Source organism: Castor canadensis, chromosome 11 (assembly GCF_047511655.1).
Source record: "Castor canadensis chromosome 11, mCasCan1.hap1v2, whole genome shotgun sequence".
NCBI classification, from domain to species: Eukaryota; Metazoa; Chordata; class Mammalia; order Rodentia; family Castoridae; genus Castor; species Castor canadensis.
In genome coordinates this window covers 91,111,449-91,129,079 of record NC_133396.1, presented here as the reverse complement: position 1 = coordinate 91,129,079, position 17,631 = coordinate 91,111,449, and the positions used below count along the sequence as shown (strand labels likewise).

Below are 17,631 nucleotides of genomic sequence, written 5' to 3'. Positions count from 1 at the left end.
GTATGTAAAATAAATAACAAGATATAATCTCTGATCCCTTTGGATGAGGAAGGTGGGGCTAGAATTTTTCCTGTTTTGTTATTGTGCTTCAAGGGAGGATTCACCTCCCCAGAACACAGCTCCCTCTACCCATGACCCTGTAAGGGCTATAAAGCCACTCCTTGCTCCAAAGCAAGGAATAGTCTGTGAGTGTTTATAGCGGGAAGGTAAAGTCAGATATTGCTGAGTCTTCTGTGTTCACTGGTAAGTACCCTGCTGGGTAAATAATTAAGTAGTTGAATCAAAGGTGATACTTGACTTTCTAATGCACAGGGAACTCAGTCATTTTTCTTAACTGCTTCCATCAACAGTTTCTAGTTTGAGATAATGGTTTGGGAGGCTTGCCTACCAAACATTGGCATTTGGCACAAAAGGGAAGTAAAAAGCAATGCCTCCTTGAAATCTGACTAATTTACGCTGGTATGTCTTCATTTTTCTGTTTCATGCTGCATTCTATGCATTAGAGTAGAAATGTTTTAATTTTTGTGCTATTGCCAGGCTTTTCTTTTCTTTTTTTGGCTAATCCTACTCCCAGCTATCAAGAGTTTAAAAATGACTTCTACATAGCTAGTTTAATGATATCCATTTTATAGATGGAGGAACTGAGTCTCAGAGATTTCCCTATATCCTAGGGAACCTACTATGACCTTGTAACTAACAGAATTTGTGTTATTTGGTGGTTGTGGTAGGAAGAGGCTTGAGAAAGTAAGAAGTTGCCATTACAGGGAAGTAAATCCCACAGGATGAAACTGCTCTACCGCAAGTCTTACACCAGCTGTGCTCCTGTGTTCCCAGGGACTAAGTGGGCACCTTCACCCACCCCAACTACCACACAGCTGGATCTACTATCTCTAAGTATGCCTGAAATTTCATAGCCAACTTAAGCATCTGCTTAAGTTATTTTCCTTGTTATATTTATATTTACTTTCAGTGACACCAATTTAGTTGCATTTCCTTAATTTTTGTTACCCATTTCTTTCTTATTTAGTTAGCTTTGACAAGGCTTTCTTCATTAAAATAGAAATATGTTTCTTTCTTAATTTTTTATTTTTTTAATGTTGTACTGAGGGTGCATTGTGACATTACAAAAGTTCTCATAATATATCATAGTTGAATTCACCCCCTCCATCTGTCTCCTTTTTCTCCCCCTCACCCCATTCCTGGAATGGTTTCAACAGGTCTCATTTTTCCATTTACATCCATGTGTACACAATATTTCCACCACATTCACCCTCCTACACCCTTTCCTTATATCCTCCTCCCTCCCACTGGTACCTCCCAGACAGGACCTGTTTTGCTTTCCTGTTCTCCATTTTTGTAAAAACAAAAAAAAAAATGACATTTTTGTTTGTTTAAGATAGCTACACAGGGAGTTTCATGCGACATTTCCATGTCTATATGTATTACAACCTGAATTGGTTCATCCTTTCTGTTTTTCTCCTTCCTACCTTAGTCCCCTTCTTATGATGATTTCAACAGGTTTAAAAATTCTATATTCATTTTTATATGGAAAGTACATTAACAATATTCACCTTCTTAACTTCGTTCTTTACCCTCTCTCTCTCATATGTGACCTCCCCTTAGTGTGATCTGTTTTTCACAAGTCACCTTTGGCTTTCTGAATCTAGCTAACTTCACTTAAGATGATGTTCTTCAGTTAACTTTCAACAAAGAAATAGCCAATTTTTATTGAATATTAACATAAAAAAGCAATAATATTTTAAACGTTACTTTTGTATTCACATGTGAAATAGTACCCAATAATAAGCAACATTAGTGTACTTTTTATCCTAATAAAATTTCTTATTTTGTTATCAGTCTTTCTATAGAAAACTAAAGCAGTCACTGATTGAAAATCATTTCAGTTAAAAAAAGGAGAATAAAGCTTTCTTAAAATGCACTTTTAATTAAATCACATGGATTTCATATAATAATCAGTACTTGGATGAGCAGTTAGAAGCATTGATTTTTATCCAAGAGTGGCAGCAAAATTTATATTGTCTGCCTGTGTGCTCCGTATTCTCATGTTTGCTTTTCCAAATGTGGGGACCAGCTCAAATGAGATTCTGATGATACACCAAGAGGATTTGAGTCAAAAGGCAAAAAGAGAAAGGGAAAACCTTTCTGAGTGATTTGAAAACAGTTTATGCCCTCCTTTTTTTTCTTTTCATTATCATTCTCATATTTCCCTACTCATTTCTTTCACTTTTTATAAAATAACTTTATAGAATCATATTTTTAGTTTTCCCCAATAGATGTGATTCCAAATATTCTGTAACTCTGTAAACAAACCCAAAATTGTCGAGGCAAATAATGAAAGAAAAATCTTGTGAAGATATTAAGATAACATCTATTTGGGGTCCTACCATGCTCTCATTCCAATGCTAAGTGTTTTTTAGACATTAGTTGTGTTAGTCTTACAATGTCTAAGACCAGTTATTCTTCTAGCTTCATAACAGGGAGAAGAAAACTAAGACATAGAAATAGTCAATTGCTTGCCTCAAGTTGCATCACTGGTAATTAGCCATCCCTGAACCTCAAACCTAGGACTCTGACTCATAACCCCCTAAATGACCCATGAAAAGCCCCAGGGAGATTGTCTCCTCAGAAGAAGCTGACTATTTTGTTCGTGCTGAGTTACAGTCTGAGGAGAAGACTTCATTTGAGTCAGGAATCTTTGACCAACCCAAAGTATTAGCTACCAGAAAATATTTTCTCATCTAATATTTTTTAAGTTGAAAAGTATGGAAGATGATGAATGAATTCATTTTACCCAATAAGAAATCAACTCATGCCAAATATTTATGAAACAACTATTATAGCCCAAGCATGCAACTAGGAGCTGTGATAAAACAAACAGACAAGTCCAAGAAAACACTCTACTTTGGGGAAATTTATAGCTTTATGTGGAGAGGAGACTAATAGATATGATCAAGTTAGTCACCAGTATAATACAGTTCCCTCTTATGGGGTACACACTGTAGTTCCTCTAGGAGTCAAGAGAGAGGAAAGCTCATCATGGAGTCAAGCAGCCACACACACCTTAGAGGGACCACCTCGTGTCCTCACTTGTGCTGCTTCCTCCCCTCCTCTGCCCAATGAAGTCTTACCTATTCCTTCAAAACTTGGAGCAAATTGTATTCCTCTCTGATGCTTCCTTCCGCCCCAAAATCAGTACTAGCACCTTCTCCTTCATGCGCTTACTGCAGTTTGTACATAAGACGTACCTCTGTCTTAGCATTTTACACAGAATATTGTGATTATTTTTGATTTTGACTCTTCCATCAGACTGATGACTATCCTAGAGAAGGCATCACGCCTACTTCATCTTTCATAACTCCAACACCAAGCCACAGGCTCAGTAACATAGAAGCCATTCACCAAGTGTTTGATGACTGAATTAATCACAACATGTCTCACAGAACCTGATTATAAGACCTTACAGGGTATTTGATTTCATCCTCTATGTGAACTATTGATCTCCTAAACTGTCTTGAAAATTTTGTCATCTAAGCTACCTAAATAAAGTCAACTTCAGAGCTCAAAATGTTGGAAAGTGCTTATACTGAGCTAAAATTGCTTCCTCAGTTCTACTGCTAGCCATAATTCTAATCCTTTTCACTGTGATGTAAAGACAGACGTTTATGTTACTTTGTCAGAATGGTACCAATCAGCTGGCTGGGGTCTTTGGGTTCTACCTAGACAAGAATAATGAGTAGGTGAGGAGAAGCTCTTCCAGTGCTGGAAATCCTTGGTGCTTGAGTGTTCAAGGCCAAGGGACTGAACTCCAACTCCAGAGACTTACAATTCTAAGCCCTGAGAACTATGGGCCCATTGCTTCAAGATTTAGAAAATCAGAGACCATGACTGTAGTCACTTAGGTTGGATCTGAACTTTCTTTAACCTCCAGTGGCCCTGGTACTTGGCAGCTATTTTAATCCTTGGCTTTCAGAAGCAGTTGGTGGCAGCAGCAGACAGCAGTAAGTAGCAGAAGGCAGCACCTTGTAACTCTTGAACAGGCCTCCAGTGCTAGGACCCTCTGCCCTACAGCAACAAATGTTATTGCTTTTGGGCCCAAAATATCTGGGTCCTCAGCCCTTGATAGTGACAAGCATTACAGCTCTTGGGCCTAGAGTGTCAGGATCCCTGGGCCTGGGCAGTGGTTACTGTTCAGAGATCTCAGGTCTAGGGTATCTGACACCCTTGGCTCTTTTGTTTGTTTGTTTATATTTTGTTCATTTATTCACATGTGCATACATTGTTTAGGTCATTTCTCCACCTTCCCCCCCCCCCTTAGTTTCAGGCAGGTCCCGTTCTGCCCTTATCACTGATTTTGTTGAAGAAATGACATAAGCATAATAAGAAAGACAAAGCGTCTTTACTAGTTGAGTTAAGGATAGCTATACAGAGAGATTCCTACTATTGCTCTCATGTACCCATGTGTTACGACTCATGTTGATTCAACTCTAACTGATCTTTACATTCGTTCCTGATCTCCTGCTAGTGATAACCTGTCATTTTAAGGTTTCTGTATTAGTTCCTCTCGAGTAGGGACATCAAACACTTTCATGTTTTGGGTTTTCTACCTATTCCCATATCTCCCGTATGTGCTCTCCCCTTTTCTTGTGATCCCAGTCCAACAACATTGCTGCATTTGCCCTAGATCTAAAGTCTGCATATGAGGGAGAACATACGATTTTTGATCTTTTGATTTTTTGCACAACAAAAGCAATGATCTCTAAAATGAAAAGACCATCCACAGAGTGGGAGAAAATATTTGCCAGCTATACATCAAACAAGGGACTGATAACCAGAATATACAGGGAACTTAAGAAACTAAATTCTCCTAAAATCAATTAACCAATTAAGAAATGGGCAACTGAACTAAACAGAACTTTTTCAAAAGAAGAAATTCAGATGGCCAAAAAACCCTTGACTCTTAAGGATTGGCAGCTCTCCAGAACACTTCCAGTGACCAGGACCCACAGTTTTTCATCTTTAGTTCTTTGCAGTTCTAGTTGTCTTTGTTGTCTCTGATCCCTGTCATATTCACCCTGACTGTTCCCTGGTTTTTTCTCTCTTACAGCCTTCAATATTCTTTCCTTAGTTTCTGAACTTGTTGTTTTAATGATGATATGTCGTGGAGTAGTTCTATTTTGATCTGGTCTGTTTGGTGTCCTGGAGGCCTCTTGCATCTGTATGGGAATATCTTTCTCTAGATTTGGGAAATTTTCCGTTATTATTTTGTTGAATAGATTACGCATTCCCTTCGCTTGCACCTCTTGTCCTTCTTCGATGCCCATGATTCTCAAGTTTGGTCTTTTGATGGAGTCAGTGAGTTCTTGCATTTTCTTTTCACAGGTCTTGAGTTGTTTAATTAATAGTTCTTCAGTTTTTCCTTTAATTACCATTTCATCTTCAAGTTCTGAGATTCTGTCTTCTGTTTGTTCTATTCTGCTGGATTGGCCCTCCATTTTGTTTTGCAGTTCTGTTTCATTCTTTTTTCTGAGGTTTTCCATATCCTGGCAGTTTTCTTCTTTAATGTTGTCTATTTTTGTCCTGAGTTCACTTATCCGTTTATTCATTGTGTTCTCTCTTTCACTTTGGTGTTTATACAGTGCTTCTATGGTTTCCTTTATTTCTTCTTTTGCTTTTTCAAATTCTCTATTTTTGTTGTCTTGGAATTTCTTGAGTGTCTCCTGTACATTTTGGTTGACCCTATCATCTCCAGTATCATCTCTATAAAATTCTCATTGAGTACTTGTAGTATGTCTTCTTTTAAATTATTCCTGTGGGCTTCATTGGGTCCTTTGGCATAGTTTATCTTCATTTTGTTGGAGTCTGGATCTGAGTTTCTGTTCTCTTCATTCCCCTCTGGTTCCTGTACTAATTTTTTGCTGTGGGGAAACTGGTTTCCCTGTTTTTTCTGTCTTCCCATCATTGTCCTTGGTGTTGTTACTGTCCCTGTACTGTGTGTAATTAAGTATTTTCTAGCTTGTAATAATAACAATGGTAATATTTAGAATGTAAGGGTGAGCTGAGATGGAAAGCAAGAAGTTAAAGAAAATGGAAAAACAAATATACAGACAAGAGGGAGAAAGCAGAACAAGGTATCAGACAAGAGAGTTTCAAAGGTATAAACAGGGAGTGTTATTGTACTAATCGACAGTAAGCTGAACAGACAATAGAGAGACAGAGAGAGGATTGAAAATCAAAGATAAAAAAATAAAAAATAAGTAAATGAAAGAAATATCTATATATAAAAATGAATTAAAATAAAATGGAAAATAGAAAATTAAAAAAAAAAACCCAAAAAACTTCCAAGTTTATATGCAATGCAGTTTCAGTCTTAATAATTTGGGTGTCCGTCTCAATCTCCAGTCCTGGAGTTGGTGCCTCAGATGTTGTTCTGTAGTTGTCTCATCAAAGGGGATGCATAAAGTAGAACAAAACTACACACTCACACACACACACACAAAAAAAAAAGCCCCACCAAGTGTCCCCAGTTCAAATGCAATACAGTTTCAGTAAGTTTTTCGGCTTGCAGGTGTAATACAGTTGTTCTCTCATCAAAGGTAGGGAGAAAAAGAAAAAAAAGCATCTGGAGACAGTTCTGAGAGTGGTATCTGCAACTGTAGCTTGCCTGCCTGCTGCTCTCAGCCTGTAGCTGGCGGCGTTATTTATGCAGATCTCTGGGGTGAGCTAGCACTCATCTGGTCCCACAGGCTTTGTTTGCTCAGAGTTCTCCTGTGCGGGAGCCTCTGCTACAGGCTTTCCCCTTTCCAAGCACTGGGAAAGGTGACACTGCCCCCGCGTTGTCAGGCCTGCGTGTTTATTTACAGTTCATGTGGGAAGTGGGCCTTCCCCCCCTCTCCTCTGAAGTTTTCCTCCCACTGCCACTTTCAGAAGCTTTCCTGCTCCTGCTTACTGGGCAGTGCTGCTGCTCCTGCCAGCCGCCATGTTTGTTTACAGTTCACGTGGGAAGTGGGTCTTCCCTGCTCTCCTGTGGAGTTTTCCTCCCTCCTCCACTCTCACAAGCTTTCCTGCTCCTGGTTGCTGGGTGCACGCCCCGCTCCCGCCAGAGGCTTTCCGGCCCACCTGGCTTGTTTATTTACAGTCCCGGGAAGGATTCCCTTCCCCCAATCTTCAGCACTCAGGGCGCCCCACCCTCTTTCCAGCATGTCTGAACTGTTCTTATTGCTTATTACTCAGTTTCTCCTTTTTTCCCGGGTGGAGGTCAGTCTATCCAGGGGGCTATGCTGCTCTGGCCCAGGCTTGTCTGTGGGAGTACCGCGGTACCACGAAGCTCACCTGGTCCGCGTCTTCCCCCTCCTTGTTTCTCCGTTTAACGTGAAGTGGAGATTCTCTGCACCGGCTGGAGGTGTGGAGGGGTCAAAGTTATGCCTTTTCTCGGTGATTATGCCTGCAAAGTATGTCTCCAGCGTCTCTCCAAGATTTCACTATAGGAGGGTCGCTTTCTGCTTCCTACCTCTAGCCGCCATCTTGGAATCCCCTCCTGACTGTTCTCTGGAACACTTCAGCTGCCCTGGATGAAAATGGCTGCATGGTAAGCAGGGTCATGTAGAGTTTGCCAACACATGTGATGGTGAAAAGGTCTAGTGCAAGTCATAGCTGGGACAGTGCCTTCCGGAGCCAGAGTTGTGCTTCAGCACAATCAGCTATGGTTGCTGTGTAACTTCCTCAAAGTATCCATGAAGTGTTCAAAGCAGCCAGGCTGACATGAGGGCAGTCCAGCTGGGTGCTTGGCTGATAGACCTTCACTCAAGGGAGCCAGAGAGGTTCTAAAAGCTATTAATTAGGAAGTCAAATCACTACCATCTTAGCTTATTTAAAGGAAAAATAAACATTAAGAATGCCTTTGGATTAAGAGTCAGTATCTACATACTCTTTTGCAAACTGTTCCTAGGACAGTTCAGCTTCTTCCCCAGGGCCTCCACAGTTAGCTCACAGGAGAACCAGGTCCCTGGCTGGACTTTCCTGTGCCTAGGCTAGTAATTGGAATAGGTGCATTTCTACTTGCTGAATCAGCCCAGATGCCTTCAATCAGCAAGTGTGTACCTGAAACTACAACACCTTGGCAAACAGACAACACTGGTCCTTGCTACATGACATCTCATCCCTCCTGCCCAGGACACCTTCCCTGGACACTAAGGCAGGTGAACATGACTAGCCCTTCTCAGGAAAGCCACACTCCTCCACTGACCTCATCTCTAATTTTAATGAAGCCACACTAGGGAAATTACCTCACTTTCTTAATCCAGCTCCTGGAAATTAATCTGCTTTGTTCCTGTTGTCCTGTAAGGCATAGATATCTTGTCTGATCACACTCACTGACTTTCTATAGCCAGTATGCTTTTGTGCATAGCTGCAAATTTCATCTTCTAGAAGTGATTTCCCTCTTTTTTCCTGGACTCAATTTTTCCACAACAAAGCAGATATTCTTTATTAGATGCCTGTTATGTCCCACAAAAATGAACAGCATTATGGCTGGGTGCCAATGGCTCACACTTGTAATCCTCTCTACTCAGGAGGCAGAGATCAGGAGGATCACAGTTTGAAGTCAGCCCAGGCAAATAGTTCACAAGACCCTATCTCAAAAAAAAAAAAAAACCTTCACAAAAAAGGGCTGAAATGGCTCAAGGTATAGGCCCTGGGTTCAAACCCCAGCAATGCAAGAAAAAAAAAATCAGCATTATATCTTATTTTGCAAATGAGGCTCAAAAGAGGAAAGCAGTTTTTCTATATCACCAAGCTGATTCATAATGGAACAGGCATCTGAAAAGGATGTACCTTGACCCAGCATCCACAGTTCAGTTTCCTCTCTAAGTGTAGGGTCACTCTACTCCTCTTGCCCTGGGAAGATAAGATCCTTGATTCTGTAGTATCCACTAGTGTCTAAAGCATGACTTCTCCTAAAGGGAATCTAAAAGGTCTTCCCTGGTAAGTCTTATCTTGTTGCTGTAGGAGGTATCCAGCTCTATAATACTGTTATAGATACCAGAAAAGGGAAACCTTTTCATCCAAGAAATATTTATTAAGTACCTACTACATACCATGTTCCGACTGGTGCCCTTAGACATGGAGACACAGAGAACAAATCAGATGAATCCTCTTTAGCTGATCTACTTCTCTCAAGTTCCAAATCCTAAAACACAATGAATATCCATCAAGCTTTGAGGAGAGCTCATCTGTGAAACTAGCAAATGTTCAGGAAAACTGTGCTTTTAAAATTTACAAACTTGAGGAGATAAAAATGTCTCAAAAACATATAAGAAGCATATCTAACATCATTTGATAATGCTGATGTGTGTACGGTTGACCAGAAATGTTACAGGAACACACTGATGTGAAACACAGAAGAAATAAATTTTGGAAATGTTTTTATAGTTATAATAGCTTGCATTTATTGAGCACTTACTACTTGCTGGGAACTTTTCTAAGACACATGTGTTAACTCACTTGATTCTCACAAAACACTGCAAGAAAGCTATTACTATTTTCTTTATTTATATCATGCCCAGAGAGATTAAATAATTACCCAAGATCATACAGTAACAACTGACAAAGCTGGTTACTTCATCATCCACTATATTGCCTCGTGGTATTCTTACAAGTCCTGGCTATTAGCATATAGTCTGGTGCCAGAAGGTTCTCTAACCTGTGCCAATGGTGACTGTGCCATGCTCCCCAGAGGTGAAGTATTAGATTGAATCTTTCAATCAGTATTAGATTGAAAGAGTGAGGTATGGTCATCCATGCCTACCTTTCACCACAAATCCTCACTAGCAGTCAGCCTCCCTCTTCCAGTGGTGACCATCCACTCACTGGTGACTACTAGACCTTGACAGTATGCCAGGGTCAGGTGCACACAGGGCAATGCTGCAGAAGCACCTGTGATGGCCACAAGTGTCATGGCTCCTGGTCCCAACTCCACCCCACCAGCTGCTGTGTGGCTTTGTGTAATGTCCCTACATCAATCTGAGCTTTGGTGTTTGACAAGGCGACCCTCTCCTTCTCTGCTGCTCTATTGAGCTCTAGGGTTAGAGCAGGGAAGCTGGAGGCAGCCCAGTCCAGAATGCAAGACTCTGCCCACTAAAGAGTCCAATTTCAGCCACTCTGCCAAAAGCTACAGCTGCACTAAAACCACAATTGCACTGCCACTGGGCCCAGGCTCAGAGTGAGGGGTGGGAACATAAGCAAGCTCAGAGGTTAAACCCATGACCTGGACATTTCTCTTCTCACATTCACACACCACAGACAGACTAGAGAGGACTCAAACTGAGAAAATTCCTTTATCTTCCAAATTCTTTTTTCCTAGTTTGTTAGAGCAGCCAAGGGTGAGGTGGGGCTTCTGTGAATAACAAGCTCTGCTTCATTTTCTTCACACAGGAGAACATGGCAAAGCGAGTTGCAATCGTGGGAGCTGGAGTCTGTGGCCTGGCCTCCATCAAGTGCTGCCTGGAGGAAGGACTGGAGCCCACCTGCTTTGAGAGGAGTGACGACCTGGGGGGACTATGGAGATTCACTGTAAGTAGGGTTTCAATTGCTTTTATTTGTCTACTGGAGAATGGCTTGGCTGATGTAAAAAGAGACCTGTATTTCTTCCACAAGGGCTGGTTGCCCTGGAAAATGCTAGAAAGATCTGCTGAATGGAGGCTAGGAAAAGCCACTGAAATTGCAAGGTATAGAAACAGGGCACAAGCTGAGCTTTAGGGGAAACTATCAGCAGCCTTACAAACTTTACCCAGGGTCAAGAAAAACAAATGTTCCAAAGAAGCCCATGAAGTATAGAAGAGAATGGAATGACTGGGGCAGACCAGCAAGGCTCAGGACCAGGGGAACAGAACCAGAAGTTCTGTACAGGACAGAAGTATATGGGGTCTGAAGGATCAGAGTCTGTGTGGCATTTTGGGTAATAGCAAGAATTTCAACCTCTGTCTGCACGACTTTGCTGCTTTTACTCACATCTTTTCCTGACCCTGTTCCATCCACATCAAGGTGGCATAGGGCTCAGTGTAGGATGAGTTCCATAATCAAGATCCCGCTGTCTAAGTAATGCCAGTCCATGCTGCAAGTAGTCAGAAGTGAAGAATGAATTTAGAGTCTTTTGTGTTCCCTGAGCAAAAGAGAAACTAATATTCTCAACTCTCAGCTGGATTTCTGTCTGGATAGGGGAAGGGATACTGGGTCTAGATCCTGAACAATCACAATGGCCCTGTTTTGGGCCAGTGAAACCCTAAAGCCAGACAGAGAACATGTTCTGTGAGCTCCAGGGCTCAGCCTGGGGAGAATTTGTATAAGATCTCTACAAAGCTTTTATTTTTACGCTTTCAAGGATGAAACTTTTCCCTTGAACTTTCATTATGTTAAAGAGAAAGCTATCAGGAATAGTGAAAAGGAGCAGGGTGTCAGATAGCCTAGTCTCAGATTCCTGAGAAGCAAAGAGAAAGACTGAGCATTGCTCCATTATAGACGGATGGAATTCAGAACTGGAGTAGAATAATGATTTTCTAATTCAGTGAGCAAATCTTCAGGGACTCTAGCATTGCTAGTTTAGTCACAGTTTTCCTGCATAGGCCAGTTTGGCTCATATAAAGAATTGCATATTTTCAATATCCCCAACCACCAAATGTGACCATCAATGCATGGAGACCTTCCAAAGGGTACAAGATAAAAGAGCACATCTGTTCCCATGGTTCAAACTGCATATGTTCTGATAGGATGACAGAACCCTGAGACCTGTTCCAAAACTCTCCTCTCAGTGCTCATTGAAGACATTACTATCTTTCCCAAGATAAGTCTCAGATTCCTTCTTAACACTATATGCCAGATAAGTACATTGAAATCAATAAGAGTTGGAAGCTGGATTACAAGATGAAACTACCTAATTAAATTTGGTGATTTGTTTGTCAAAGATAATCTCACTGAAAACAAAAAGTGAGTCCAAAGACCAAAGGCTATACCTAGCTTCTTAGGACACCAAACAAAAATGCTTATTTAGGTCACAGACACCTAATTATTAACACTAAAACTCACTGGTCTAAGAATCAAGAGATACATGTCTAGATCAAGCTGTGCCTCACTAACTTGTGACTTGGGCAGATCAAACACCTATGCAGAAAGCACTATAAGGGGACCTAAAAATGAGAAGGATTTTCCCTGCCCTGGGGATCTGTTAAGCAGATGGAAAAAGACTAAGAACTTGCAAGTCAGAAGCAGTGCTATGGGCATTAAAACGCAGACAGAATTATAGCGACTGGTGGGAAGCAAGGGAAGGCTTCATGGAAAAGAAAGTCTATGGAAGTCTTTTGAAGCATTTCAACAGGAAAAAAAGACTCAGCAGAACATAACAGGGAGGGAACTAGTAAAGAAAAAGTGCCAGGCATTCCATAAACTAAGAACAGGTTACTGGTGCATGTGGCAGATGTAAGAGAATTAACTGTAGGTGCAAGTGGAAGGGTTAGCACTGGAAAGTGAGAGAGACAAGATACACCTTCTCCCAAGAGTGGAGGGAAGGGAAAGTGAGCACGGGAGAAATTGTGAAGGTGAGAAGAGAGAGGATGCAAGAGCACACTCTCCTTCCAGAGGCCTCAGTTCTTCCTGGAAAACGTGGCAGCTATGGAGTGTGAAGAGGACACAGGGAAGGTAAATGGAGTTGGAGAATTACAAAAATAGACAAGGTCATGAAAACATTTTGTGGAGAATATGAGAGACTGTCAGAAAGATGACTAAGGGTATTATCAAGCAGTGGCCAAGTAAAATGGCATCCAATTAATAAGCCATTCCACTTCTGTCACCTCATTTATAAAATGAAAAGACAAGGCCAGTTTGTAAAACAGATAAATGTTGAATCCTAGAGGCCTAAAAGTAGAGAAACCCACCCCTACCTTAATTTAGCAGCCCTCTCTTGATACAGTACCCTCTTAGGGTACCTCTGTAATACCTTGAGATTCTCCTAAAACTAATTGGAAATCTGCAAACTAGGTGACCTTGCAGATGCCTTCCAGCTCCAATATGCTGTCTCCTGAATCTTTCTGGAGACACCTTTTCCCTCTTCACACACACACACACACACACACACACACACACACACACACGATCATTTCACATTGTCTTGGCACTCAAAATAGGCAGCCAATTCAAAACCTGCAGAACGAAAGAGCCTGCACGACTGTACTTGACAGAAGCTGTATATACAAAGCACTATCCTTAGTGCCCATTTAGGCAGAAGGGACCATCATGCAAGAAAACAGAGGCAAAGGCAGAAGTTCAATAAAACATATGGAGAATAGTTTCCATTTCCAAACAGGAAGAGGACCCAAAGATTATAGAGATTTTAAATTCTCGCACTTAACTGGCTACTACCAAGGGCATGTTTCTTGTCCTCCCAGCTCCCACAGGAGACATAGGTGGCAATGGAGAAGCAGTCACAGTGGATTTGGGGCAGGGGAGAAATGGCAATCATTAAAAAGAAAAAAGCTACATTGATAAAACACCACTTCTGTCCAATAGCACGCTCAAGAGGAGGTAGGAACTGTATGGAGCACCTGTGCCACAACCTGCCTTCTCAGACCCAAGAGGAGAGGGAGGAGAAGGTAGGATGGTAACGCTGTAGGTCACATGCATCCTTTTATTTATTCTACAAACATATACTGACCTTCTGCCATGTGCCTTGCACAGCATGTTCTCTCACTTTCAGTGAGGGTATTGGAGTGTAAAAATATTTCACCCCTTTAAATCATTGAGGAATTGTTCCTCGGCTATTTCTTCCTTATGTTTAGTAAACCCAATTCCTACAAACTTTCTTTAAAAGCTTTATTTCTAAAACTTCAATAATCTTGGTAGGTTTCATTTTATTCATATCTTCAATAAACATTTATTGAATTTCTACTATACATCCATGAGGAGACTTCATGTTCTTGGGGTTCCTTGAACTTTCTCTGAGGAACCCACAACTCTCCTGTGATACAGATCCAAGAGGGTCTGCCTCACCACGGAGAAGGGGCAACAAAGAGGGTGCTGGCTGTTCTCTTTCTTTATATTTTTAGAGGGGTGCAAGGGACTCAAACCCAGGGCATTGCACATGCGAGGCAAGCATTCTTCCTCTGGTTATATCCCAAGCCCTCTGGCTATTCTAATGAAAGGAAATAATTACTCTTGAAGAACATGAGGTGTGAATATTGTGCATGGAGAAGAGGTCTCTAGTTGAGAATTTTACTGCCATTTTATATGTTTTTAAGATGAGAAAGGAAAGACCTTTGACTTGACAACACTTTCTTCCCAGTGCCAACAGTTTTCCCCAAAACATGCAAATCTCAAGAAAGTAAATCTCCTTAGAGGTTACAGACAATAGTTAATCTTTACTGAAAGCTTCCCAGACACTGTTCTGAATGCATTACAGTTATTATTTTGATTTATCCTAGGGGGTATGTGCTCTTATTGTTCCTACATATAGATCAGGAAAAATGAGAAAGAGAGAAGGTAAGAAAATTCCAAAATCACCCAGTAAAAATGTAGAGCTTGAATATGGAGGTGGGCTGTCTGACTCTGACAGCTGTGCTGTTATGATCTACACTTCATGCATTTTCAGAGTTTGGTTCATAGCTTCAGACAAACCTGGACTGTGGCACACAGAGTCCTACTAAGTGTTGTAGTGGGTCACAGTGGCATTCTCACTGTGCTGCAATATCAAAGTGGACCAGAAAGCCAGAAACCCCACCATTCATGCTCCTATTATTTTCCCGTTCTCCACAGACCATCTCTTCCCTTCACCCCTCACTTATTTCCCCCTTCCTGAACATGTCCTCTAAATGCTCACACACACCCCCATCAATTCTCAGAGGGCATGTGCTCCCACACTAGAAGCACCAGGGCAATTGGCAGACCCACACAGAGGCAGTGCCAGGAGTGTCGGCAGCTGAAAGGGGTTGGGGGAGAGGTCCCAAGGACCTGGGAATCACTGGGGCAGATCTGAGGCAAACACTGAAGGGGAGGAACCCAGACCAACAAGTACCATTTAGAAGTCACATGAACCATGCTCACTGTGTATGTGCTAAATACTCCAGACCTTGTATTTTTCCAGGACAAACAATCAATGAAGGAAAGAGAAGAGAGCAGAGTTCAAGTCTTTGATTCCACCCTAGGGACTAAGTTTTCTTTGTAAGCTAACAGTTTCTCCACTCTGTTAACATCTGTGATACATTATTTCACTACAGGCTTCAGTGTTTCATGGAAGCTTTTCCTCTTCCTGCCTCTACAATTATTTTCCTGAGTTTTACAAAACAGAGAGATTTTCACTTCTATTATTGTTTATTCAGTTTATTCATTTTCTTTAAGATGGCTCCCTGAATTATCGAGTTCCAATAATTCCCCATTACTCTGACATTTAAACATGCCATTAAAAATGCTTGAAATTTTTGAACCATTTTTGTGGAAATCTCTACAATGTGTATTATAATACCTGAACCTTCTGCAGGTAAGGAGAGAGAGAGAGTCAAGTTTGGCCTTACTAAAATTTGGCTAGAGCCAGAGAAACATGAGGAAAATTTGGCCTTACCCTAAATGTTTACAACTGATGTTTTATATCCCAGCCCAATAAGATTTTGAATGTGACAACTAATCTTGTTGCTTCCTTATCACTGAACCTAATATGGGTAGGATGAGTGACGATGCTTTTTTTCAAGGGATAATGTAAACCTAAACATTTTCTAAGTATTACTTAATAGTATTCAAAGTACAGAAAGAAGGCTTACAGAGATATGTTCGCTGAAATGGAAGAAGAGATCTTAAAGCAATCTCAGCAAGTTCAAGGCATTATTTTTTAAAACTGCTATTCAAAATGAAGTAAGTGGTACTGTATTGTTTTAAAATATATATTGGATCCTTTATCAGTAGCCAGTTCAAACAACTTATCATATAAGGTTATGGTTAGATGTATTATCTTTCAATGAAATAAATTGATTCCAGAGTTTATGTACTTTTGGATAACAGTTTTCAAACTAAGTTTAAACATTGCACATTGTAATGCAGCTCTTCTGCATGTGATTAGTGCACAGCTCAAATCCATGCAACTCATCAACAAGTTCGACAAAACCAAGACTGATCTATGTCCTGGGCAACAAAAAGAAGTCCACATGCTTGAATGTTGAGCAATGCCAAGTTACTGGTGTAAAATGTTCTCTATGCTGACTCCCAATTTCTGCATTTATCTTGTCACAGACTGTTAACAACCAATTCAGATTGGTACTGCTCCACAAACTACATTTGATTAGCACTCCTCTAGCTATTCCAGCAGAATTTAAAAATCAACATTTAAACTGCCATCTTTCTCAGAAGCCTTTTAGCTTCTAGTTTCTAGCTATATTCTGGATAAGTGAGGCTGTCTGAGGTGGTATCACAGATAAGCAGATTATAGTGTCAACTCATATCACTTGATGAGATCAGTAGCTTTAATTTAAACCAATAACATTGATTTTAAATTATACTTACAATGTTATCCTCTATGATTGCTGTGTATGTCACATAGATCTAGATTCATACCCTTTAGGGGAACCGAGTGAACCCTCTCTATATGTGAAGTTTATGTTCATGTTTCCACTTGTTCACATAAACAAAATAATTTTAATTTCAATGGAAAAAGAAACTACGCATATCCAAGATGATAAATAATATTAAAACATTAATGACTTTCTCATTGAAATCAGGGGCACACCACTCCAGAGGAGCTAATATAGAAACCTTAAAGCAACAGAGGTTATCATGAGAAGGGGATCAGTAACCAGTGTAAATATCAGTTAGAGATGAATTAACATGGGTCATAAAACATGTGTACAAGAAAACAATGCTAGGAATATTTCTATATAGCTATCCTCAACTCAACTAGCAAAAACACTTCGTTTTCCTTACTAGGCTTGTATCTTTTCTTCAACAAAATTAGTGATAAAGGCAGAACAAGACCTGCCTGGAACTGAGGGGGGGAGGAGGGAGGAGAGTGGGTGAGGGGAGCAGGGGGGAGAAATGACCCAAACAATGTATGCACATGTGAATAAATGAATAATTTAAAAAAAAAAAAGAAATCAGGGGCACAGTCCTCCAAGACAGAGGCCATGTATGTAAAGACATTACTAAAACTTATTATTCAACCTTGTGGTAGTCCTATGAGATACTGGTGTTTACTAGTTATTCAAGTCAAAACTAGGAGTAGGAAATTGGTTAGTGTGTGCCATGCACATAGTTGTCCAATTTGGAAACTATTGACCTATTTCTTTTCCCAGTCCTCAAATCTAATTAGTCTTGCAATCCTATGCATTCTATCTTTCTACCATCTCATAAATCCAAACTCTCTGGGTTCCAACTGCCATTTTCTCCACTTTCTTCCTCATTAGCAACCAAATAGATTTGTATTTAATGCTCTTAACCAGATTCCTTTCTTTTTTTTTCTAGCCCCCTCTAATTTATCTTTTGTAGAACCAGAATTATCTTTCCAAAATGTAGTATGAATTGCATCCATGTTTAAAACATTCAGTAGACTGCCATGACTTTTCTGTGAAAAACAATCCAAATGGTTGAACT

The 17,631-nt window shown here is 40.5% G+C and overlaps 1 protein-coding gene across 7 annotated transcripts in view; it reads left to right on the top strand.

Moving 5' to 3' along the window:
- Fmo1 (flavin containing dimethylaniline monoxygenase 1) overlaps window positions 1–17,631 on the top strand; it is a 31,052-nt gene that overhangs the window by 135 nt on the left and 13,286 nt on the right. Inside the window, exons 1-3 of one of the 7 annotated variants that reach the window (XM_074047507.1) lie at window positions 110–243; window positions 7,535–7,606; window positions 10,450–10,587. In XM_074047507.1, coding sequence (XP_073903608.1) covers window positions 7,604–7,606; window positions 10,450–10,587 — 141 coding nt within the window. In that variant the 5' untranslated portion in view covers window positions 110–243; window positions 7,535–7,603. The other 6 variants (XM_020170028.2, XR_012438838.1, XM_074047506.1 and 3 more) reach the window with 6 other exon arrangements.